This window comes from Oryza brachyantha, chromosome 10 (genome assembly GCF_000231095.2).
Source record: "Oryza brachyantha chromosome 10, ObraRS2, whole genome shotgun sequence".
NCBI lineage: Eukaryota > Viridiplantae > Streptophyta > Magnoliopsida > Poales > Poaceae > Oryza > Oryza brachyantha.
This window is the reverse complement of record NC_023172.2, coordinates 14,618,619-14,641,400: the sequence shown is the minus strand read 5'-3', so window position 1 is coordinate 14,641,400 and position 22,782 is coordinate 14,618,619. Positions and strand designations below refer to the sequence as shown.

At 40.4% G+C, this 22,782-nt stretch overlaps 4 protein-coding genes across 5 annotated transcripts; 2 read left to right on the top strand and 2 right to left on the bottom strand.

The window, feature by feature from the left end:
• The first annotated feature begins 123 nt into the window (after nt 1-123).
• Nucleotides 124-4,920, top strand: LOC102706603 (ubiquitin domain-containing protein DSK2a-like). 2 transcript variants are annotated; one of them, XM_040528064.1, is made up of 8 exons: nt 124-529; nt 1,983-2,711; nt 2,789-3,078; nt 3,169-3,282; nt 3,356-3,414; nt 3,542-3,570; nt 4,330-4,401; nt 4,504-4,920. In XM_040528064.1, the coding sequence occupies exons 1-8, from the start codon at nt 268-270 to the stop codon at nt 4,650-4,652; spliced, it is 1,704 nt and encodes a 567-aa protein (XP_040383998.1). In that variant the 5' UTR covers nt 124-267; the 3' UTR covers nt 4,653-4,920. The 2 variants fall into 2 exon arrangements, with proteins under 2 accessions (XP_040383998.1, XP_015697375.2); XM_015841889.2 differs by having other exon boundaries at nt 4,330-4,422.
• Nucleotides 4,921-8,683: 3,763 nt separating this feature from the next.
• On the bottom strand, nt 8,684-9,347 carry LOC121055605 (NEDD8-like). The gene has a single exon (XM_040528478.1). The coding sequence runs from the start codon at nt 9,151-9,153 to the stop codon at nt 8,911-8,913; it is 243 nt and encodes an 80-aa protein (XP_040384412.1). The 5' UTR covers nt 9,154-9,347; the 3' UTR covers nt 8,684-8,910.
• A 571-nt stretch (nt 9,348-9,918) lies between these two features.
• On the bottom strand, nt 9,919-11,037 carry LOC121055581 (protein EXORDIUM-like 5). The gene has a single exon (XM_040528407.1). It carries the CDS (start codon nt 11,035-11,037, stop codon nt 10,030-10,032), a length of 1,008 nt encoding a protein of 335 aa, XP_040384341.1. The 3' UTR covers nt 9,919-10,029.
• A 4,690-nt stretch (nt 11,038-15,727) lies between these two features.
• On the top strand, nt 15,728-19,105 carry LOC102720362 (serine carboxypeptidase-like 34). The gene is made up of 10 exons (XM_015841714.1): nt 15,728-16,045; nt 16,445-16,552; nt 16,665-16,760; nt 17,012-17,104; nt 17,205-17,293; nt 17,431-17,709; nt 17,842-17,969; nt 18,058-18,153; nt 18,358-18,463; nt 18,890-19,105. Exons 1-10 carry the CDS (start codon nt 15,742-15,744, stop codon nt 19,037-19,039), a joined length of 1,449 nt encoding a protein of 482 aa, XP_015697200.1. The 5' UTR covers nt 15,728-15,741; the 3' UTR covers nt 19,040-19,105.
• Nucleotides 19,106-22,782: the final 3,677 nt, after the last annotated feature.

Genomic DNA, 22,782 nt, shown 5'->3' with positions numbered 1-22,782 from the left:
GCGCAGTGACACGCCCCAGCCCCGCACGCCCAGCGCCGCACGCAACGCATCTCCGCCGTCCGTCGCCTCGCTCCCCGCCGTTAAAAAGTCGCCGATTCCTCTCCTCCCCCTCCTTCTATTCTTCCCCTCTACGAAAGAAAAAAGAAAGAAAAGAAAAAAAAGAGAGAGAAAAAAAAGCTTGAGCTCACGCGCACACGCACGCGAGAGGCGGAGACCCCGAATCGGAGGCGAGGCGGCCGGCGCCGGGCGGATCGGGGGGCGAGGGGGATGGGCGGCGGAGGCGAGGCCGGGAGCGGTGACTCGGGGGAACCCGCTCCCCCCGCTGCTGCCGCTGCTGCGGCGGCGGGGGGCGCGTCGCTGCACATCCGGTGCGCGAACGGGTCCAAGTTCACCGTGCAGGCCGACCTCGCCGCCACCGTGGGGGCGTTCAAGGAGGTGGTGGCCGGGAGCTGCGACGTGCCGGCGGCGCAGCAGCGCCTGATCTACAAGGGGCGGATCCTCAAGGACGAGCAAACCCTAGAAAGCTACGGTGAGTGTCACGGCTGATGTAGGTAGGTAGGGAGAGGATTCGAGATTTTTGGTTCGGGTGAGATGGAATTGTCTGGCGACGTTCTCGAATTCGGTTGTATAGCTGTAAGTCCCCGCGATTTAGCTCGTTGATGCAATGCCTGTTATGTATCTGGGCTCCGATTCATTGGGGGCAGTATGAAGTGATCTGCTTCAGTTCCCTATGCATGCTAGCCAAACAGATTCGTTGATATGCTTTGCTTTTCCTATGCAGCTATTGGTGATTGGGTGATGCGAGTAGTGTATATAATGCATTAATGGTAATGTATACTGCGAACCTATATATATGCTCTTACGTAGCATACAAGATGATGAAGCTGAAGGCAGCTCATCTTGTCGCGACTCGAATATAGTTCCAAACGTGACGGGTGCCATGTAAGCTACTACTCATATTAGTTGTGCATGCCCTGTTATTATGTCGCGATGTGTGACATCTTAGATTCTTCTTGGAGCCGGAGTGAAAATTGATTTATTATTCTTGAACTTTGGGCAAAGCGCACTTGATTATCAAATGTAGTTTATGTAGCGCAGCTATAAGTAAATACTGTCAATGTGTTGTTTGTGATGGAACTGAACAATTTTGGTTGAAGAAAACAATGCTATTTGGATAACTGCCCAAGCCTGCTATGGAATTTAGTTCACCAAATGTAAAGTCACCTTTTCTTTCTGTAGTTGATCTGTTCTGTTTAATGAAACTAAGCGTGGGCCATCTTTTAAAAAGAACATGAATCTCTTTCTCTGGTGCTATGTTATGATAAATTAGTACATTTTCTGATTTGCATGAAGTTTAGATATGTTAGAAACTTGTATTTATGTCAGCTCATTATTTTCACATTTCGTTTGAGCGGACAATGATGCCAACTAATTATGACATTGATTATGATTGTACCTCCTTGCTTGCAAAAACTTCCATATAAGGAAAACACTATTTACTTTACCAATTATTATGCATACTTGTATTTGGGAAATACAGGGAACAGCTATCAAAAGTCATGTTCTGAACATCTCTAAATGGCGGAATGCTGCCAAATAAATGCGTTGAACCACTGATGGCTTAATAAAAAACATCATACATCTTCTAGGAATAGTGTTCCCTTTTCTGAGAGGGTACTAAGAAATTCTAAAGTGAGGAGTATAGCAATTGAATTCTTTGATTTTTGATTGAAATGTTGGCTATGCCAAGTTTGTTAACATGTCATTATCGAGGATTTATCTCATATTTATCTGATACACTATCTTGCAGTCTCGTGCACTTGAATTCTTTAGTTTTTTTTTAAAAAATTCGAATTCTCTTGTGTATGATTACATCAGATACAAGAGTATTCTTTGTTTATATGGAAATTCTGGTCCATTATTTAATTTCTGACTTATCAAGCAAAATTCTTTTCTATCTACTCACTCTTTATACCTTGCAGGTGTTGAAACGGATCATACCATTCATATGGTGCGTGGTGCTGGTCCCCCAGCCGGATCAGCCGCACCTGCGGCAGCCAGCCCCCAAGCTTCAACTGCTCCTAGCAGCGCCCCAACTGGTGGTCTTGGAAGTTTGTTTCCTGGCCTTGGTGGTACAGGAACTGCTGGTACCAGGCCAGCAGGCCTTTTTGGGTCTGGATTCCCTGAATTAGATCAAATGCAGCAGCAGTTAAGCCAAAACCCCAACTTAATGAGGGAAATAATGAATATGCCAATGATGCAGAATCTCATGAATAACCCTGATTTAATTCGTAACATGATTATGAACAATCCTCAAATGCGTGATATCATCGACCGTAATCCAGATCTTGCTCATGTACTCAATGACCCAAGTGTTCTCCGCCAGACCCTTGAAGCAGCCAGAAACCCTGAAATCATGAGGGAGATGATGCGGAACACCGACAGAGCAATGAGCAACATTGAGTCTTCTCCTGAAGGGTTTAATATGCTCCGGCGCATGTATGAAACTGTCCAGGAGCCTTTCCTAAATGCGACAACAATGGGTGGGGAAGGCAACACAGCTGCAAACCCATTTTCAGCTCTTCTTGGAAATCAGGGTTCTAACCAACCCAGGGATCCTGCTAGTAATGCTCCAAATACTGTTTCAGAGTCCACAACAGGAACCCCTGCTCCAAATACTAACCCACTTCCAAATCCTTGGAGCCCCAACAGTATGTTTTCAATGTTGTCTTGTTTATTTTGTTTTTGATAATATATGGTTATTGTTTTTTCACACTTAAATTGACAGCTGGAGGTGCGCAAGGAGCAACACGGGCAGGTCCTACTGGCAATGCAAGAACCGGTGCCACTGGGGGCCTAGGAGGGCTGGGTTCAGCCGATTTGAGCAGTTTGTTTGGTGGTCTTGCCGGTAATACAGGAACTGGTGCCACTGGTGGTCTAGGGGGCTTGGGTTCAGCAGATTTGGGAAGTTTGCTTGGTGGTTCTCCTGATTCTTCTTCCCTGAGCCAGATTTTGCAAAACCCTGCTATGATGCAGATGATGCAGAATATCATGTCTGATCCACAGTCCATGAACCAGGTACAGTATTTTTCAACTTGTTTTGTTGTATGACTTCGATGATGTTAGAATCATAACTTCTGTTTATTCTGTAATATTAAATGTCCACAGTTGCTTAACTTCAACCCAAATACACGCAACCTCATGGAATCAAACACTCAGTTGAGGGAAATGTTCCAAAATCCAGAATTTATTCGCCAGTTGACATCCCCGGAAACTTTGCAGGTACATATGTTACGTTTTAAGTATGTAGCTAGCTCATCTCTTATCAAAATTAACTGCTTTCTGTTTTTGGCAGCAATTACTCTCGTTCCAGCAGACACTATTGTCACAGCTTGGTCAGAATCAACCTAGGCAGTGAGTAACTCCAGTTCAATAGTACCTGAATTGCATCTAGTTCATCATACTTTATTCCTTTCTTTAAACTGACACTATGCAGTTTCATTATGTGTTTGTTAAGTATCTTTTGATTTTTTTTATTCAGGGATGGTAGTCAAGGAGGCAATGCCACAGGTATTCTCCCTTGATTGTTTTTTCAATATATGCACTATCTAATATCTTTCTTATTTTAAAATGGATTAGTATGTCAGGTTTTATATAAGTTTTACTGAGTTGTCCATTTAGTGGTGGCTTGTTCTAGCAGCAATAGTTGCTTTGCTTTCGCTACTTTGTTGACTTGCAGATTTCTGTTTTTCCATATGTTATTATGTTATAAATGCATCATGATGACTATTATTATTGGTTCGTTCTTGACAGTAAATTACTGTGGTGCATAACTTTGGAATTTGTATATATGATTGAATTTCCTTGAAATATTGGAATAATAAACAGTCAATAATCTATATGCTGCTAGGTCTTTACCAGGCCTCGTTTTGCATGGCCCAAATCTTGTGTTTTGCCTTTAGGATAGCATGGCACATGTATGATTTTTTCCTTGGAAATGGAAACGTGTTGCCTATGACTAAATACTGCTTGTGGATTAGATATTGGAAAGCAGGTGTGGTCTCCCTAGTCCCTACACCTCTTGTTATAAACCATAGCCATTTAGGCAATCTATTATGGGTTCAACGTGTCTGAACTCTTTGGCTATATTGGTATTGGAGAATATACAAGTTTGTTTGTTGTTGTGTACTGTCTTCTCAATTGTGGAGCAATGTTAGATGTGTAGTAGTAACTGTAATTCATACCAATGCTTGATGTTTAAATACTTACAAATGCATCTTGTCACCCTTTTGTTAAGAAATATGACTAATGCCAATGAAATAAATGCAGGCATGCGGGGAAATGTTAGCGTCGACACCTTAATGAGCATGCTTAGTGGGCTTGGTGCTGGAGGTGGCATAGGTGTGCCCAATACATCTAATGGTTTGTATACATCTCTTCTCATATCACATTCTATGTTTTTGTATCATCACTTACTGTTGTTTCGCCCTTGTCAAAATTCAGTTCCACCAGAAGAACTGTATGCAACACAGCTCACTCAGCTCCAGGAGATGGGTTTCATCGACACTGCAGAGAACATCCAGGCGCTGGTAGCCACTGCTGGGAATGTGAATGCTGCTGTGGAGCGTCTTCTTGGCAATCTGGGCCAGTAGCTAAAGCGTACCAGACGCTGCCCATAACGGCTACCTATTCACACATGTGCAAGAGCCAAGAGGTTTTTTAGCCCCTCCAAAGTTCAAAGACAGCGTCTGTGAGTCTCAGGAGAAAATAAACAAAGAAATCCACCTCCACCATTAACTTTCCCATACATGGTCGTCATGCCTTTGTTTTTTTTACCGTGTTGTATTGACTATTTGGGTTGATGTACATACATATGAAATTATGGGATCTTACCGCATAGATATGGCTCTACCTTTGCAATTGTCAGCTTGCAATCTGTATTTTGATGGTTTATTGTGTTTTGGGTTAACTTGCATAACTCAGCTTCGTTGTTCTAGACAAGGCAGCTGGTATGCTAGTCTTCTCTTATGGTTGCTCTATCCATTTGACATTTGCAATAATATCGGGATTCTATTTGCATACTCCATACTATAGTATTCCGTACTTCCTCCGTTCCAAGATAGGAATTATCTTAACCCATCCTAGGACCATGAATGTCTAGATATGTTCGTAGCCATACGATGGATCAAATTTTATCCTAGACTGTCCATTGCATCAATTTGAAACCATGGCAATGTTCATGAATTATCCAGAACTTTCTGTGTATGAAATTTGCAGTTCATTTTTGCCGAGTTAACGAAATGCTGTACTCCCTTCACGTGCAAACGTGCAAATGTTTGACGTCATCATCAAATAAAAAAGTTTAGAGGGAGTACTCCATTTATTTTAAAATATATAGTGTATTTTATTTTGTAGAATGACTAAAGATTATTCTATTAATATAGTATCTCCGTTCTAAATATTTGACGCCGTTGATTTTTTTTATTCAAGTTTAACCATTCGTCTTATTTAAAAAAATTTCAAAATTATTAATTATTTTTATATCATTTTATTTATTGTTAAGTATAAATTTATGCGTATATATAGCTTTACATATTTTTTAAAAAAAATTTGAATAAGACGAATGGTCAAACGTATATAAAAAAGTTAATAAAAAAGTTAATGTCGTCGAACATTTATTTAGACGAAGGGACGAAGGAAGTATAATTTTTATGATATAAAATTGATATATTATATTCATATTTAAAAGCGCTTTATTAGTGTTATACTTTCATATCATATATTACCTTCGTACCTCTGTCTCATCATAATAAGTACACTCTACACTTATATAGAAATTTTAATCTAACTTTTTTACTATGAAAACAATATAGCTCTATATTTTGAAATGATTCATGAAAACAATATAGCTCTATATTTTGAAATGATTCATGAAAACAATATAGCTCTATATTTTGAAATGATTCATGTGAAACCATTGCCCTATGCTTGTGGTTCATGTTTCTGTTGCAGTTTACTAGCTTTCCCGAGTTTTAAGCAAGAGATGTTAGTTTTATACTATGTTGTATCCAAGGAGATGTATGTATATAGGTAACAAGTAGTCAGTTCTGACTCATGTTTTCGCTGCTGAAAGCATGCGCCTATATATTAACAAGGCAAAGCCATCAACCTTTTATTCATGTAAAACACATTAACATAGCTAGCTGCAGGCACTTATCCAGTACTACAATACACAAGAGTCTCCCAACTTTAAACTGTCCATTGCTAGGACTAACAAAACGCGCCCTTTATTTAGCAGCTGCTTCAGCTAGCAGCTTGCATAATAAGCATGGCGCACGCACACCACAGACATGTACACCTTACATGGCTGACCGACTGACTAGTTTGGCTACATGGATTGATCGACCAGGATGCATTCAGGTGGTGGTGGTGGTGGAGGCGGCGCAGGAGGCGCAGGTGCAGGTCTCCCCGCAGGAGCAGCCGGCCCTCCGGTTGCCCGTCCCGCTCCCGGCCGGCGGCGACTCGCGGCCGCACGTGCACGGGTTGCACCCGCAGTGGTCGCCGCACGAGCACGTCGTGTGGTGGTCGCCTCCGCGCCCGCGCTGCCCCGCCTCCGCTCCGGCGCCGCCGCCGCCGCCGCTCCTCGCCGACTCGCACCTGCGCGCGCGCATACACACACGTAGTCAGTCTCACGTACGGTTGTGAAATGAAACCACCACCAGAGCGCCGGCCGCTAACCTGCAGCCCGCGCCGCCGGGGCACGGGACGGCGCACCCGCACTTGTCGTCGCACCCCATCGTCTCCGGCGCCGGCCTACCTAGCTCCGCACTCTAGCCGGTGGACGCGCTTATAAAAAACGGTCTTAAGCGGCGGCACGATGAGCGTCCCGGAGTTATCTGACACGCGTACTGTGAACCTGTCAGTGCCCGAATGTTCTGGTACATGTCCTGGGCTACGTATTTTTTTCCACTAGTAAGTGTATATGCTTCTATTAATTTTTTCTACGCATGCCTCTCGCACGATTTAACGAGGTGTTTTTTCGAAGTATATTTGAAAATTTTATCATCAAATAGATTAACTCTATAGTAATTAATTTTATTATATTTATAAATAAATAACTAAAAAGTTTGTATAATATTTTATTTCTTATCTTATCACTTAAAGGACGTAGCCTTGCTCAATTTCATTCATACTACTGGTATATATCTTCCTGTCGGAGTTCACGCTTGTAATATACTTCCTTACGAGTCCAAAATATATTTTTACAATTTAAATTTTGTACTAAAGTAGAAGTACTTTTTGCTGCGTACTACTTACCTTCGTGTACAGTGGGAGTGAAGGATACGTGATGGAGTTTAATTTCGAGTTTAATTACTGCTGGTAGCTCCTATGCATGAGTTTTCCTCCATACTGTTCTTCATTTCTGTTCCGGAATAGATGTTATAAGCTTCTGAATGGGAACGAGTAATTCTGACGATTAAATCTTCAAAATTGAAATACTAATCTTCACAATCCGCAAAGTCATTTACCTCACCACCTTACATTGTTAAAAAAATAGAGAACAAATCTCTCGAATGTTTCAACATGCATTTTAATATAATTTATAAATATCTCCAATGTTTCAATAATTTATTTATTTTTCATTGTGTATAATTTGATGTTTCACCAATGCAATATTTGATCGTCCGATTTGTTTTTTCGATCGATCAGGCGCCGACTGTTAGAGCCTGTTTGATTCAACTTAGTAGTAAGTGACTAAAGACCCGCTGTCCTTAAATATTTTACATTAATAGTCTATTTTACTACTTTAGCTTATAATAATAACCTCCATAATTTAGATTATAATAATTATAAGTGGAAATAAACATTGGTTATGTCGTTTAAATAATTAAGTTAATTCAGGACACTGGAGTAGTGGGGATTTAGCCAGAGTGATTCAAGAGGAATTTATGCGAGAAAATAAAGATACTTCGCCGGAACAAGGACTGGCTCGACGTGTTTGACCGAATATATCGAAACACACGGATCCATGTTCTGACCAAGCACACAGTTGCAGATTATCGATATTGAATACGACTATGAAAATTTCAAACAAGCAATCGTGTGATATTAAATGGTATAATACTGAAATATTTAGAAGTGAACAAAATAGGATCAAAGTCAAAGGGGTGCTTTGCTTAAGCCTTGAGGAAAGCTATACATTCAGTTCTTTCTCTTGTATTTTCAGGCCAGGACTGACAAAATTGTCTTCGTCAGTAATCTTCGCAATTTTAATTCTCCCTAATCAAACGAAAAGCAGAGCTCCTGCAAATTCAGTTCTTTTCTTGTATTTTTAGGCCCAGGAGTGCCAATTTGTCTTCGGCAGTAATGTTCGCAATTTTAATTCTCCCTAATCAAACAAAAGCAGAGCTCCTGCAAATTTTTAAACAAAAAACAGAGCGTGTAATATGTGTCACAGACTGCAACTTTCTTGTCTCCCTATGCAACAACAATCGAGAACGAAAGTGGGTAAAAGCTAAGATATATTTATATACATATGTCGACGATATAAAAACTAATGCTGAAAAATCAACTCTAAATATAAATTTTAAAATTTGTCTATAAGTATATGCAAAAGCGAAAAGACAGGATTAGAAAAATACTTTGATGCAACAAAATAAATTAAAATTGATGGAAGTACAAATACAGACACAGAAATTTATCGTAGAAGACTGTTAATCAACCGCACTTTACTGCAAACCAAATGAAGTAATTAGTATCGACGGCAAATCTCTTTATCAACAGAAGCATAGCAGCAGCCTCAGCAGCATGCAGCTTAATTTTGCTCAAGAGTATATATCATCATTATTTCGCTGGCAATTATTTTTAGCAGCAGTAAATAATATAATCGATCGATCGAGCGAGCTAGCTTCAAGCAGCAGCACCGCCCCTAAGAGCAAGCACGAGGTGCAGCTCGGAGCCATGGCGGATGTTGCATGTGTCGGCGGCCATGTCGTCGGCGAGCTGCCTGCCGCCGTGGATCAGCGTCTGCTGCGCCGGCGGGATCCCCTCCGTCGCCTCGATCTGCTCCTTGATCCTCGCCACCGTCTCCGTCTCCTCGATGCGCACCTCCACCTCCTTCCCCGTCAGCGTCTTCACCTTCACCGTGATCATATCTTCCTCACGGCCGTCTTCGTCGTCTTCCTCACGAATTTCTATAGCTCGCTGCTCGCCTCGAGTACATTTATAGGGCGTTGAGATCGCGTGCGCGTAATTATATCCATAAAAAATAAAACTACATCCGTATTTGTTATATTTTAACAAATGACTTCTTTGAGGCGGTTGGTTGGCTGAAAAAAAACAAACGATATATTTAAAAAAATAATATACGTATCATTAATACTCTCTCTGTTGTATCTTTTATAACTTTTATAAGGTCGTTGACTTTTTAATCTGCCTTTGATCATTCGTCTTATTCAAAATTTATATCTAAATATGTAAAATGTAAAATTATAAAGGATATGTAAAGTTTATATAATAATAAATCATATTATAACAAAATAATTAATAATTATAATTTTTTTAATAAGACAAAAAATTAAACGTGAAAAAAGTTCAATGACATCATATTAAAAAAATATGAAGGTTGTAATTAAAAGCCAAGACTAAAAATAAATAATGGTAAAATCATAAAAATTAAATGTAAATTTAAGATTGAAAATTTAAATTTTATGTTATAAGTATAAATTGAAACGAAAAGGCAGAGATGTTTGACCTTTAAGCATACTCTTCCCCGTTCATCTTATTAAGAAAACTTAAATAATTATTATATATTTTTGTTGTAAATGAATTTATTACCAATCATATTTTAATTATAACTTATATTTTTATAAATTTTCAAATAAAAAATAAAACGTAGACAAAAATAATTACATCGTCTACTAAAATAAATATACTAAAATAGGGAGTGAATAATAAACTTGGTAACACTACTAGCCTAAATACTGTATTGAGAAATAATCTAGCCTAAGTACTGCATTGAGAAATAATCTAGTCACTGGCATTGGGTCCCACGCAGGATTTTGCTACGGGGCTCCAGATCCATTGCACCAGGAACCGCCTCCCGTTGCGGCCGTTCACGTTCCAGCTCCGCCCCTGCGCGTCGACGGCCACCTTGCCGGCGTATCCGCCGCCGCCCCCCGTGCCGTACACGCCTTCGCAGAGGTCGGCGATCTCGGTCGGTGCAGTCGGGTCCTCCCCGGCGTACCACGCGTTCACCAGCGGGTTCGTCGCCAGCTCCGCCAGCTCGTGCGCGATGACGTTCACCATGCCGTCGACGCCCGCGTCGCCGTTCGGCGGCCGCAGCGCCGCCACGCCGCCACGGGACATGTAGGACGGGAGGGAGAACGGGTAGGCGCACACGTCGGTGCACCGGCCGCCGCTGTGGCCGACCCAGGCGTACGGCAGGGTGTGGCCGACGAGGGACGGGAAGGTGAAGTAGTGGAAGCCGCAGACGGCGCGGCAGAAGTCCTGGACGGCGACGCCGGGCGCCGTGAGGACGAGGTAGGCCCCGCCGCGGTGGTCGGCGGGGAGGCGCCCCCCGGACACCGCTGCGGCGAGCACACGCTGGATGTCGAGGCGGGTGAGCGCCCCTCCCAGCGACGCCGCCGCGTCGTCGGCCTCCCCCGCGAGTGCGACGCGGCGGGTGACGTTGGCGAGCGTCTGGTCGGTATACAGCGCCGCCGTGGCCCACCAGGCCGCGACGGACGGCCGCGGCGGCGCCGGGTCGGAGATGGAGAGGAGGAAGTCGCGGATGGGCGCCTGGTGCGCGGGGTCCCAGCGGCCGTACCAGAGCACGTAGAGGCGGAGCGGCGCGGAGGAGAGGACGGGGCCCATGTGGTAGCGCAGGTCCACCAGGTCGGAGCTCCCCTCGTACCTCTTCTCGGCGCCGGCGAGCGGATCGCCGCCGCCGGCGTGCGGGTACGGCGTGGCCGCGTGTACACCCCCGCAGCACAGGCACAGCAGCAGCTGCAGCAACGGGAGTAGGAGGAGCGCCATTGACGAGCTTGACACTGTGAGTGAGGAGAGGTGGGGTATTAATGGAGGGGTGGTGGTCTGGTCTGGTTTCCTGTGAGGATGACAGGGGATGGGCTGGCATCCATGGGAGAGCTGGAGACAGCTGCTCCCGCCATCCATGGAGGCGATTGCTCGCTCGCTGCAAGCTGGGTGAGGGCGGCCCATGGACATGGCCGTGTTCACCAAGCACAGTGATGGTGATGGCTTGCTTGGCGACAGTGGCCCTGCAATTTTCGCATTTTTATTTTTTTTAAAACTTAGGCTAGGCCATGTTTAGTTCCAAATTTTTTTTCCAAAAACATCACATCGAATTTTTATATACCTAAATAAGCATTAAACATAGATGATCCAAAAAACTAATTGCACAGTTATGGAAGAAATCTTGAGACGAATCTTTTGAGCCTAATTAGCCCATGATTAGCCATAAGTGTTATAGTAACTAACATGTGCTAATGACGGATTAATTAGGCTCAAAAGATTCGTCTCACGGTTTCTAGGCTAGCCGTGAAATTCGTTTTTTCATTCGTGTCCGAAATCCCCTTCCGACATCCGGTTAAACATTTGACGTGACACTTCTTCTAAAAATTTTCTCCATCTAAACACCACCTTAGACAGCAAAAATTTTTGGAGAAAGGGTCACATCGAATATTTGATCGGATGTCGGAAGAAGTTTTTGACATGAATGAAAAAATGAATTTCATAACTCGGCTGAAAACCATGAGACGAATTTTTTGAGCCTAATTAAGACGTCGTTAGCACATGTTGGTTACTGTAGCACTTATGGCTAATCATGGAGTAATTAGGTTCAAAAGATTTATCTCAAGATTTCTCCCATAACTATGTAATTAGTTTTTTGTTTCTTCTATGTTTAATGCTCCATTTAAATGTCTAAAAATTGGATGTGATGTTTTTGGAGAAATTTCTTGGGAACTAAACAAGCCCTTATTTTACAAACAGACTACTGGAAAAAATTATTGCACAAATAGACTTTTTAACCGCGCCAATGCTACTAGTGTCGACATTGAATAGTACGACGCTAATATCGTTAGCGTCGTCCTTCAGTCACGTGAGCATAACCTAACGACGTGTATAACTCCTGAAGACATCAACAATAGTGGCGTCGTTCTATTTAAAGTCGGTGCTAGTAACTTACCACAGTCAAAAGGATCATTCGTGCAATAAGTTTTGCAGGGGTTTTTATTTGTAAAGTTTTCAAAAATGATCAAAATAATGAAATATCAATATTCTAAACACTGGCCTGCGTTTGTTTTCACTATTAGGTTTTAACTTTTGGCGCTTACTAAGCTTCTAAAGAGTGTGTTTCGTACTAAACGTTTTATATAAAAATATTTATATTTTTTACTTTATGGTAGTTAATCGTTAATTTAATAGTTTATATTCTCAAAAAGCCATCACAAAAATAATGTTCATTTTATCTCAAAGTAAGATCATATTTAGGCCCTCTTGTTTATCCAAAATAAGTTCATGTTTAGAGTAACCGCTGTATTGAAAATTATGAAAGTGCAAAACAAATGTGCTAAAACTAGATAAATTAGAAGGCGATTGTATTAAAATTCGATAAAGTGGAGCGTATTTTAGCTTTTTTACGTTCGAACGGATGAGAAATAAAACTATTTTTGTATAGTTTTAAGATCATACTGTAGCTGTGTCAAACACATCATGTGATCCAAATGGTTTGCTACTGTTTCGCATCCGGTTCAGTTTGATCCATGGAGGTGGCATGGACCATGTCCAGCTAGCTGGAGTGGAGATCATCCATGTGGTGACTGACTACAGGTTTTGCTACTGTGTCACTTTGAGCATTGCTGCATGGACAAGAAAAAAGCGACAGCTGCACGGGCCTTCGGAGCGTCAGGCCTAAAGGGGGGAAATGCGAGGCCCATACAGCCCAGCCCGCGAGATAATGCAACTGCATAGAAAACTTCCCAATTTTTTTTTTCTTCTTTCTGGATGCAACAGAAACATTTTTACTCAACTTGTAGCGAGGGCACTCGTGCCTTCTGCGAGAAACCACACGTATCCTTACAGGGTCATAGCCCCAGTCGAGTTGGCTAGCTACGAGATGGAGTAACTTGCTCCGTCAGGACCTCCAGAGCATCTCCAAAAAAAACTATTTATTTAACTTATTATATTAAATCTTAGCAATTATGTTAAAAAGTTATCCTTCAAAAGACTACTTTCTCCATATTTTTATGTATGACACATTGACTTTTAGAATCACGTTTGACCATTCGTCTTATTCAAAATTATATCTAAATATGTAAAATTATAATGCATAATTAAAGTTTCTATAATAATAAATCATATTATAACAAAATAATTAATAATTATATAATTTTTTTGAATAAGACGAATGGTCAAACGTGAACCTAAAAGTCAACGGCGTCATATAAAAAATATGAAGAAAATACTATTTAAATAGTATAGCTAAACATGTCTTCTTAATGATCAAATCGAGCAAGTCATCCACCTACGCAACATGATTGTTATCTATATATATATATATGGGTTTCATATGTTTGAGACTATAAGTCATCTTTCTGACCATTAGGATTTGGATAGTGTGTATGGCGAGTTTGCTAAAGTGCACATTAATTTAGAGATATATTTTTTTAATATGAATAACTAAATTAAGATTTTGAATAGTCAAAATTTATTAAAGATGCTCCTAGCGAAAGTGATGAAGATGATGGAATGTGTGCATGGCAAAGGCGACGCCAACAACGAAGACAGTATATCGACAGCTGCAATGCAAGCCCACCTATTCTTTTCGAGAGAAGCTGCAAGCCCACCTGATCCAAGATATGCAGCGGCAATCGACTCCCAAAAGGGAAATTAGGCCGCGTTCGGCGGCAAAAGGAGGTGAGTTAGTTATGCAGTATATAAAATAGGATTAATTATTAAAATATAAAAATAGATTAATATATATTTTTTAAAAAACAACTTTTCTATAGAAAATTTTCGTAAAACTACACCGCTTAATAGTTTGAAAAACGTACGCGCGAAAAACGAGAGAATTTAGATTATTTATCTGGATTACCGAACGTGGTCTAGACCAGTACATAGCCAGCGTGAAAGACAAAGAGCCTCATCTACAAGTCAAAATTTAAATTTGAATAAATTATACCAGTGGTACAGAGACTTGTTAGGTAGGTGTAATTTAGTACATAAACTTGTAAAAATGCTTATTATGATGCATGAACTTGCTTATTACGCGCGAACCAAATCCAAAACAATATATTATGGAAAATCTTGTTGAGATAAAGTTGATTGGGATGCCACATATATATATGCTACCGCGCGTGAGGAAGGAATATGTATGATTTGTATTTATTATACACTCTTTTATGTTTTATATTATGTCTTATAGATCATTCATTTATCCAAAAAATGACTTCTATCATGTGCATATGTATATGATATTATGTTGACATGTGAGTTCACCTTTGATCTTACTCGGTATCTAACTTAGTGGTCATGGTATGTCTTTTTGGCTTTGGTTTGCATGGACTAGATAAGTTTGTGCATTGAAACGGACGATTTATAAGTTCATGTATCAGTAGCGCAATTTTCTCTTGATATTTTAATCTTAAATTTGAAGTGAATTTTAATATTTTTTAATTATAGTTTATTTTCTAAGTTTTGTTTTTAGATCATTAAGAGCACATGTTATAAATTATTTTTATTTATAAATATATCATTTGGTTTTTCTATGCAAAAGCCAAATAATTGGGCCTGGATACAAATTCGATCAGAAGCTTCCCCCAAACCCCCAAAAAACTTTTTTAATGCAACACAAGCCTTTTTTTTTAATTCGGACGTCGTCGGATTTGCTTGCCGGTTCTTTCGTACTAGAAGGGGGTTAAGAATCAAAGCATATTCTTTGGCTCTTCAGTTTATAATACAAAGTAGTCATTTAATTACTCTATCCGTTTTGTCATACCATACTAAGTCATTTTAATTTGTTCTAAGCTAAATCTCTTTGGGTTTGATGAAGTTTGTTAAAAATATATACTAAGATATATAACATTACATTAGTTTTATTAAATTTATCACTGAACACATTTAATATTATTTTATTTTGTATTAAAAATATTGCTATACTTGGTTTAAGGTTTGAGTTAGGATAAATTCGAACTAACTTATGATATGAAACAGGATAATATCATCCGAGCGGATGAAAGAAACATATTGGTTTTTTGTTCGGAGATACAAAGACAGATCACTATCTTATACAGCTCATGATAATTACGCTCGAAAATAACACACCTTGTAGCCGGCCGATGATTCGACATACTTGTCTCCACACACGCACATAGCAGATCTGACAGGCCGGCCGCACACTTAGAGCAGGTGTAATAGCAACTATATAAGTCAACTATAAATATATTTTAAGAAAATAAAATAGGAGAGAAGAGAAGAGCAGCGAGCTACAGATTTATAGCCAGCTGTAGCACGAACTCCAAGATACAATGTATGCATAACAGGTGAGACAAAGTAATATATGTTTTATAGGTACCTATTGTATGAATTGACTATTAGATTGATTATAGATGAATTGAAGGTATTAGTTGACCATACTATTAAACTTGCTCTTATAAATATACAGTTCCTATGACTGTCTGTCTTGCAACCACAAGCAAAAGAAACTTTCAGGTTTCAGCAATGAGGTTTCAGATTCAGATTTCACCCTGCTTGCTGCTCCTCCTTGGCTCTGTTGCGCCGGCTACACTATCACTATGTGGCCTAGCTGCTGCAGCACGGCCTGGTGCAGCCACAGCTGCCATGCAGGAGCAGGAGCTCGACCGTGTCACGTCGCTGCCTGGGATGCCGGCCAACTCGCCTGAATTCAGGCAGTACTCCGGCTATGTCACAACTGACGAGTACCTCGGCAAGGCACTCTTCTACTGGTTCTTCGAGGCCACCGACAAGCCTGACGAGAAGCCACTCGTCTTGTGGCTAAATGGAGGTTTATCTGAACTACTCAATAGTCGATGCATCTTTGCTAAACAGAAAATAATTTGTAAATGGAAATTTTATATACATATCCTTAGTGATTAAAAGTCGAAATAAACTTCGATGAGACGACCTTAAGATTAACTCTAAATTTAAAGTTAAAAACTTAAATTTTGGTTTATAATCGTAAGCAGAAGCGAAAAGATTAGGATGCGAAACTAAAATTGACTGGTGTTAGAGAAGAAAGTTTTTGTTTATTTGTTTTAGAAACAACATATTTAGAAGCATTGAACAAATAATCCGAGACAACGATCGGGTGGATAGGCCGAAAAGAATGTTACTACCGAAATTTGAAGAGAAAAGGTTTAGCTTAAAATTGTAACTGTGTCATGTTTGAAATTGCATTTTGCAGGACCTGGATGTTCTTCCGTTGGGTTTGGACAGGCACAGGAGCTAGGGCCATTTCTAGTGAAGAAAGATGTGGCTGAACTTGAGCTGAATCCATACGCATGGAACCAAGGTAATTAGTTAAAACAGCCGTAAACATGTCACAGACTCGCAGTAAATATTTCTCTTGATCAAAACACAGTGGTGGAAATGGGGATAGCTCACTATCTTATGATCTTTTTCAGCTGCCAATTTGTTGTTCCTGGACTCTCCGGCTGGTGTTGGATTTTCTTACACCAACACATCCTTCGAAAAAGATCCACCAGGAGACAATTCCACCGGTATGTTTTTGGCAGTCACATAACTAATACTTCTCTGTCCTAGAATATAAGGGATTTTAGAGATGAATAGGAACAAACACTTGTCCAAATCATCTTCTGAATTTCTTATATCTAAGGACATAGGTTGAATAAGTAGGACCGGAGATGTAAACCATTTTTATTATTAAAGCAACATAACTAGTATAATGGTGTAACCATATTCGGAAGAAAAATGTACTCCATAACAGATGGGTTGTCTGCATGCTTTGCAGCACATGGTTCATACACTTTCCTGGTCAAGTGGTTCCAGAGGTTCCCTCAGCACAAAATGAAGGAGTTCTACATAGCTGGAGAGAGCTACGCAGGTCTACTAAACTTGCTCACTTATACTCAACTGATAAGTTGATATGGTCAAGAAGTTTCACTAATCTTTCCGTTTCTTTGACTTTTCTTGCTATTGTGCAGGTCATTACATTCCCCAACTTGCTAACGTGATTGTGGATCAGAACAAGATTGCAACCAAACAAAATTACATAAACTTGAAAGGCATCATGGTATTCCCCAGTTGCAATATCTGCAACTGGCAATGCTCTTTTTTTGTTTAATTTCAGAAGAAGAAAGTAGTAATTAAACTGACTGTTGATTTGCTGCATCCAATTTCATCATTTGCCTTATGTTGTACTCCATCCAGATAGGAAATGCTTACATGGATGGTGACAAGGACCTGCTGGGGATTGTTGATTCTGCATGGCATCACGCAATCATCTCCGACAAGCTTTACAGTGACTTTCAGAAATTCTGCAACTTCAGTTTGGAAGTCCTGACTAAGAAGTGTTACGCGGCAATCGTTCAGTTCAACGCTCTCTACAACATCATAGACATCTACAGCCTTTACACCTCGCGCTGTGAGCTCGGATACCCAAACTTCAACTCGTCGTTTGCAGCACAAATCGGACGAACCAGCAGCCGTGTAAGCACAGCCTGAACTCTCCTGAACTCTACAATGCATAAGCAAAAATGTTCAGTCATTTTCTCTCTGCATATAATGGGTATGATCATTGATCAATCTGTCTTGTTTTTGTAATCTTTTCATGTGCAAAAGTTCGATTTACTGAAGATACCAATGGGCTATGATCCATGCACGCAAACTTACGCGACTGAATATTTCAACCGTAAAGACGTGCAGAAAGCTCTACATACCAATATCCCTGGAGCTTACTCCCTTTGCCGGTAATCTCTGCTGCAAAATTGTGTTTATGTTTCGATCAGGGATGCAATTGTGGCATCTGAACATGGTTCATGTGACTATTGTTTTCAGTAATTCTATCGGCCGCGCATGGAACGACTCTGACATGACTGTCGTTCCAGTCGTCAAGAAGCTCGCTCAGTCAGGTCTCCGTATATGGATTTACAGGTGATTTTTCTGTCATTAAGAAGAAAAATTTAGAAGTTAGTATAGTCCATCGTGTAATGGCCATGAACATTTTACTGTTGAGAGAACTAAACATTGCTCTGCCAAGTCATCAATGATCAACGTCATCTGTCCATTTCTGAAGAAGTTACTTACATCCATCCAAAATGACCATGATATTCCTACTGTTCTTTTTGGAATGAGCAGCGGCGACACGGACGCGAGAATCCCTACAACCTCAACCAGGTACACACTGAAAAAGCTAGGCCTGCCCATCAAAGAGGACTGGTCGCCATGGTTCCATCACAAGCAGGTACTGTACATATAATTCAGAAGCTGAACAAGTTCAGAACTTGCAATATACTGCTGCAAACTAAAAGAAGTTGTCGAATACCGCAAATTACTCCTAAATAACATTTCCTTTGTTTAAAATGTACAGTACTTTGACTTTTGGACATAACATGTTATCATTCATCTTATTTACAAATTTAGTATGTGTATATCCATGCCATCAGTGCTCGGTCTACGAGAGAAAGTTCCCTTGGGAACAGTTTCTATGAATAAAAGAAAATGGTTAAACGACATATCTAGAAGTTAACAGTAATACATATTTGGTCATAGTATGACTGATTCAAATTTGCATATGTAAACCAAATTTGGTCATAGTATGACTGATTCAACGTCACTGCCTCTGGAGCTAGCTTGGTTCTAGTGAATCATGGTCGTGTGGTGTTTGCAGGTTGGTGGGTGGACTGTGGTGTTCGACGGCGTGACATTTGTGACGGTGAGAGGAGCCGGCCACATGGTGCCATCCGTCATGCCGGAGCAGGCGCTTGTGCTGTTCAAGTGCTTCTTAACCAATCACAACCTTCCCTCTAAGCCATTCTAGCCTTAATTTGAATCATGTCACCAGGATTGATACATGTTTCTTAATAAAATCCCTGCATTTGATGAATCGGCATGATTGGTGTACTCCATTCTGCAAGCAAAATAAAAAAGGGTTGGATTTGCTGCTGCTGGTGTCAGCGCTACTACTCCTGTTTTAATGTATAAACATTTATACAACGCTAGTACATATTTTCTGACCTCTTTATTCGGACATCTCTGAACGCAACTAACCTCCGTCCCTTAATAACCTCATCTTTCGTTTTTCTGTGTTCAACGTTTGACCATTCGACTTATTTAAAATTTTTTTGCAATTAATATTTTTATTATTACTAGATGATAAAATATGAATAGTACTTTATACGTGAATAACTTTTTTAAGTTTTTGTACAAACTTTTTAAATAAGACGAATGATCAGGACACGGAAAAACGAAAAATAAGATTATTATGGGACGGAGGTAGTAGCACAACAAGATCACGCATCTATTAAATTATCTACTCGCTTCATTTTAGTTCATAATATGTATTGGTTTGTTTTTTTTTCCCTAAATTCATATGTACAGTAGGACATAACTCTTCTTTCTAAAACTAAGCATATTGCCAGGACAGCGGTGACATTCCTCGGTTCATACATCTGTCTCCCGCATAGTTGGTCTCATGCAGTTCCTACTCATTTGGTAGAATTGCATAGCTAGAGGGATTCTAAGAGTGGCCGTCGAGAGTGGAGATTCTTTCCAACGAATATTGCAAAATATCTATTGTTAAATGAAATGGTATTATTATGATGCTCTTTACCAGTAGTATTTTACTGTCAATATTATTGCCAAATACGAATCTAAACAGTTGATTTAGAGTTCCACTATCAGTAGTTATATTACAAATATTTTATATGGTAGTAAAAATAAATATAAGTATTTTGCAAAGCTCTCTACTGGTAGTATAACTAATATAGATCGCTATTTTTTTCTAATCTAATAGATCATGTAGCCAAACTCAAATAAATATGAATTAGAAAAAGGACAATTCTATCATCCTTGAGAAAGTATACATGGTACTAAAATTTACACTATTTTGATAGCTTAAGGCAGAAAGCAACTAGAGATGCCAAAATTTACAATACATTTTACTACTGGAAGTATTATATTACCAGTAGAACTAATCTCATCCGTTGATTTAAAAGGATATTTTGGCACTTTGCTAATGTATTGATTAGTACTGTTTTGTATTTTTTTACCAATAAAGATCACAATAAAAAGGACGGTACTACCTCTTCAAATTTCTACTACACCTAATATTGTTGGTAGTATAATTTAATCATAGCCGTCCGATAAAAATAGATTAATGGTATGGATTAAATTCTACTACTAATAAAATGCATTGGAGTCAATTCTACTACTAATAAAATGCATCGGAGTCGGCCCTACTTTTTTGGATTTTTGGATATATGTGCAGCAAGCTCCTTCCTTTTCCACAAGTTCAGGCGATGGCAGCACTGGGCACCGAACGAACGACGTTGGCTGAAGCGGAACGATGAGCAGTACGTACGGTACGGCGAGGGCAAGCGTCTTCGTCCACAGCTCCGATCGAGAGGCTCCGGCTTTCATTTACCACCGGCCACCGCGCCGGCGGCAGCGGAGAGACGCAGCAGCAGACAGGGGCAGCATCGATCAGATCAGATCAGCGACGCAGAAGAGGAGAGGAACAGCGTTTGGTTTCTGAATGTCCAATGATCATCATCATCTCCTGTCTGTCTCCTCCTCGCCTTCCCCAGCGCCGCGCAATCATGTCGATCGCCATTTGGCTCGGCTCATCGTCAGCTCAGCTGCAGCCGGCTCTCACATGGCTAGCTGCCTCCTCATCTCTCCATGCTTGCTCGCGTCGCATGCTCTGAAACTTGCGAAACCGGCGTCCAAACCGGCAGATTGGTACTACGTATATGTAGCATTCAAAAGACAGTTCTTGCATCCGCTCTAGCTTGGTTTTCTCTGATAACGAAAGCTTTATAGAACTCAGTCAATTATATCAGAAATAATAGAATAAACCGATCTTATTATCGATCTTTCATTCAAGATGCACACAGCCAAAAACACATACACAAAAACCAACAAAACTACACGGGCATAAACGAAAAGATAATGATACCAATTCATTAGTTGAGTCGATCAGGTAAGCCCAGAAGTGAGGGGTAGCGAGAGAGAAGGACAAGCCAAGGGCTGCAGGTGGTGGTGATGTGTGGCATAGAGAATCGCAGGGTGCGGGCAGGCCATGATGCGCCGTGTGATCCGCTTGGTTTTGGCCATGATGAGACTCTGCTTCCTGTCTCTGCTGCTGCTGCTACGAAACGAGGACTCAAAACATGCAACAGAGCAGCAAAACGGTGGGAGTTCGTGTCCGACCAATGCCAACTCGTGCTGCTGCTCTCTCTGCCCGTGTATCGACCACGCAAAAAATTTCACTCGTGGTACTGCTCCAGTATATTTACTGCAATCTTCAGTGCTTGCTGATTTCCTTTTCCTTTCTTGCATTTCTCTCTGAAACTCTGTGATCGATCCTTGCAGTAAGCAACAACTTTTTCAGACAGCCGGAAACAATTTTTTCGCTCTTGCTTATACTTATAATCCAAAATTTAAATATTCAATCTTAAATTTAGAGTTTTTTTAGGTTTTTTTATAATTTATTTTTTAGTCTTGGGTTTTGGATCCCAAACATATATACAACTTTTATTTAAGAATTATTTTTTTCATTTGTAAATAGAGATTTGCTCCGGTCAATAAAAAGTACCTCGAGGTACGGTACCAAATCGTTTCTCATCATTGGATCTAACTGATTAGGATGTGCACTATTAGATTCAACGGACAAAAACGATTTAGTACCGCGAGGTACCGATAACTCGAGATACTTTTTGTTACTTTTTGTTGGAGCACGAAATTGCTCAGATCATCAGCCGATAGAGAGCAATAGGTTAGCTACAGCAGAAATGCTATGAATCCACAGTGTGGCTTTGGCTGCCTTGCAGAGGGCCGGTGGATTCTTTGGTACCCCAGCTAGTAGCGAGGTTGAAACGACCAAGCTTTTCAAGCTCTACAGAGGCGCCCTACTGTGCCTGCTTGAGAGTGGCCGGAGGTCTGCACACAATTCTGCAGTGAGTCAGGCCAGCTAGGGCATGCAGAAGGAATTTTCACAAGCAGCCAACCGCCTCGACTGTGTACCGTTCTACATGTACAGCTTATCTATTTTTTACCCTCATTTGGGAGTGACAGCATCAGCACCTCTCCTCTCCTCTTCTCCTTTTTATCTTTTTTTGTTTGCAGGTTTCTCAATGTTGGAGCATGAAGCTCAGTTTCAATTAGGCTCTGATCCATTGAGCTATGACTGATGAGCCATAAAGATATAAATGAAGTAACCAAAAATATTTCAAAGGTATTTTTTATATGGACTATACTATTTTCATTCTAAAAGTCAAAGTTGAAAAATAGTAGTCTATGATGAAAAAATCTGCCAAAATCGACGAAATTTAAGATTCAAAATTCAAATTATAGTTACAGCTGATAAGAAATCAAGCTGACAATGAGGGCTCCTTTAGATTGTAGGAAATTCAAAGGTAATTTGAAGGATTTTAATCGTTAGTAATTTGTTCCTATTATATCCTTTGGAACAAAGGAACATGGTTGAGAAAATTTCTATGGATTTGCTTCCTATGACTCAACTCCAAAGGGGAAAAAACATGAGCTCCTGCCCCATTTTTT

Excerpts from the sequence above, each read along its gene's own strand:
- LOC102706603 (XM_015841889.2), top strand. The coding sequence starts at position 268 with ATGGGCGGCGGAGGCGAGGCCGGGAGCGGTGACTCGGGGGAACCCGCT. Across the intron at positions 530-1,982 it reads GCAAACCCTAGAAAGCTACG|GTGTTGAAACGGATCATACC; the intron begins GTGAGTGTCACG and ends TATACCTTGCAG. Across the intron at positions 3,571-4,329 it reads TCAAGGAGGCAATGCCACAG|GCATGCGGGGAAATGTTAGC; the intron begins GTATTCTCCCTT and ends AAATAAATGCAG.
- LOC121055605 (XM_040528478.1), bottom strand. The coding sequence starts at position 9,153 with ATGATCACGGTGAAGGTGAAGACGCTGACGGGGAAGGAGGTGGAGGTG.
- LOC121055581 (XM_040528407.1), bottom strand. The coding sequence starts at position 11,037 with ATGGCGCTCCTCCTACTCCCGTTGCTGCAGCTGCTGCTGTGCCTGTGC.
- LOC102720362 (XM_015841714.1), top strand. The coding sequence starts at position 15,742 with ATGAGGTTTCAGATTCAGATTTCACCCTGCTTGCTGCTCCTCCTTGGC. Across the intron at positions 16,761-17,011 it reads ACCAGGAGACAATTCCACCG|CACATGGTTCATACACTTTC; the intron begins GTATGTTTTTGG and ends CATGCTTTGCAG. Across the intron at positions 18,464-18,889 it reads CATGGTTCCATCACAAGCAG|GTTGGTGGGTGGACTGTGGT; the intron begins GTACTGTACATA and ends TGGTGTTTGCAG.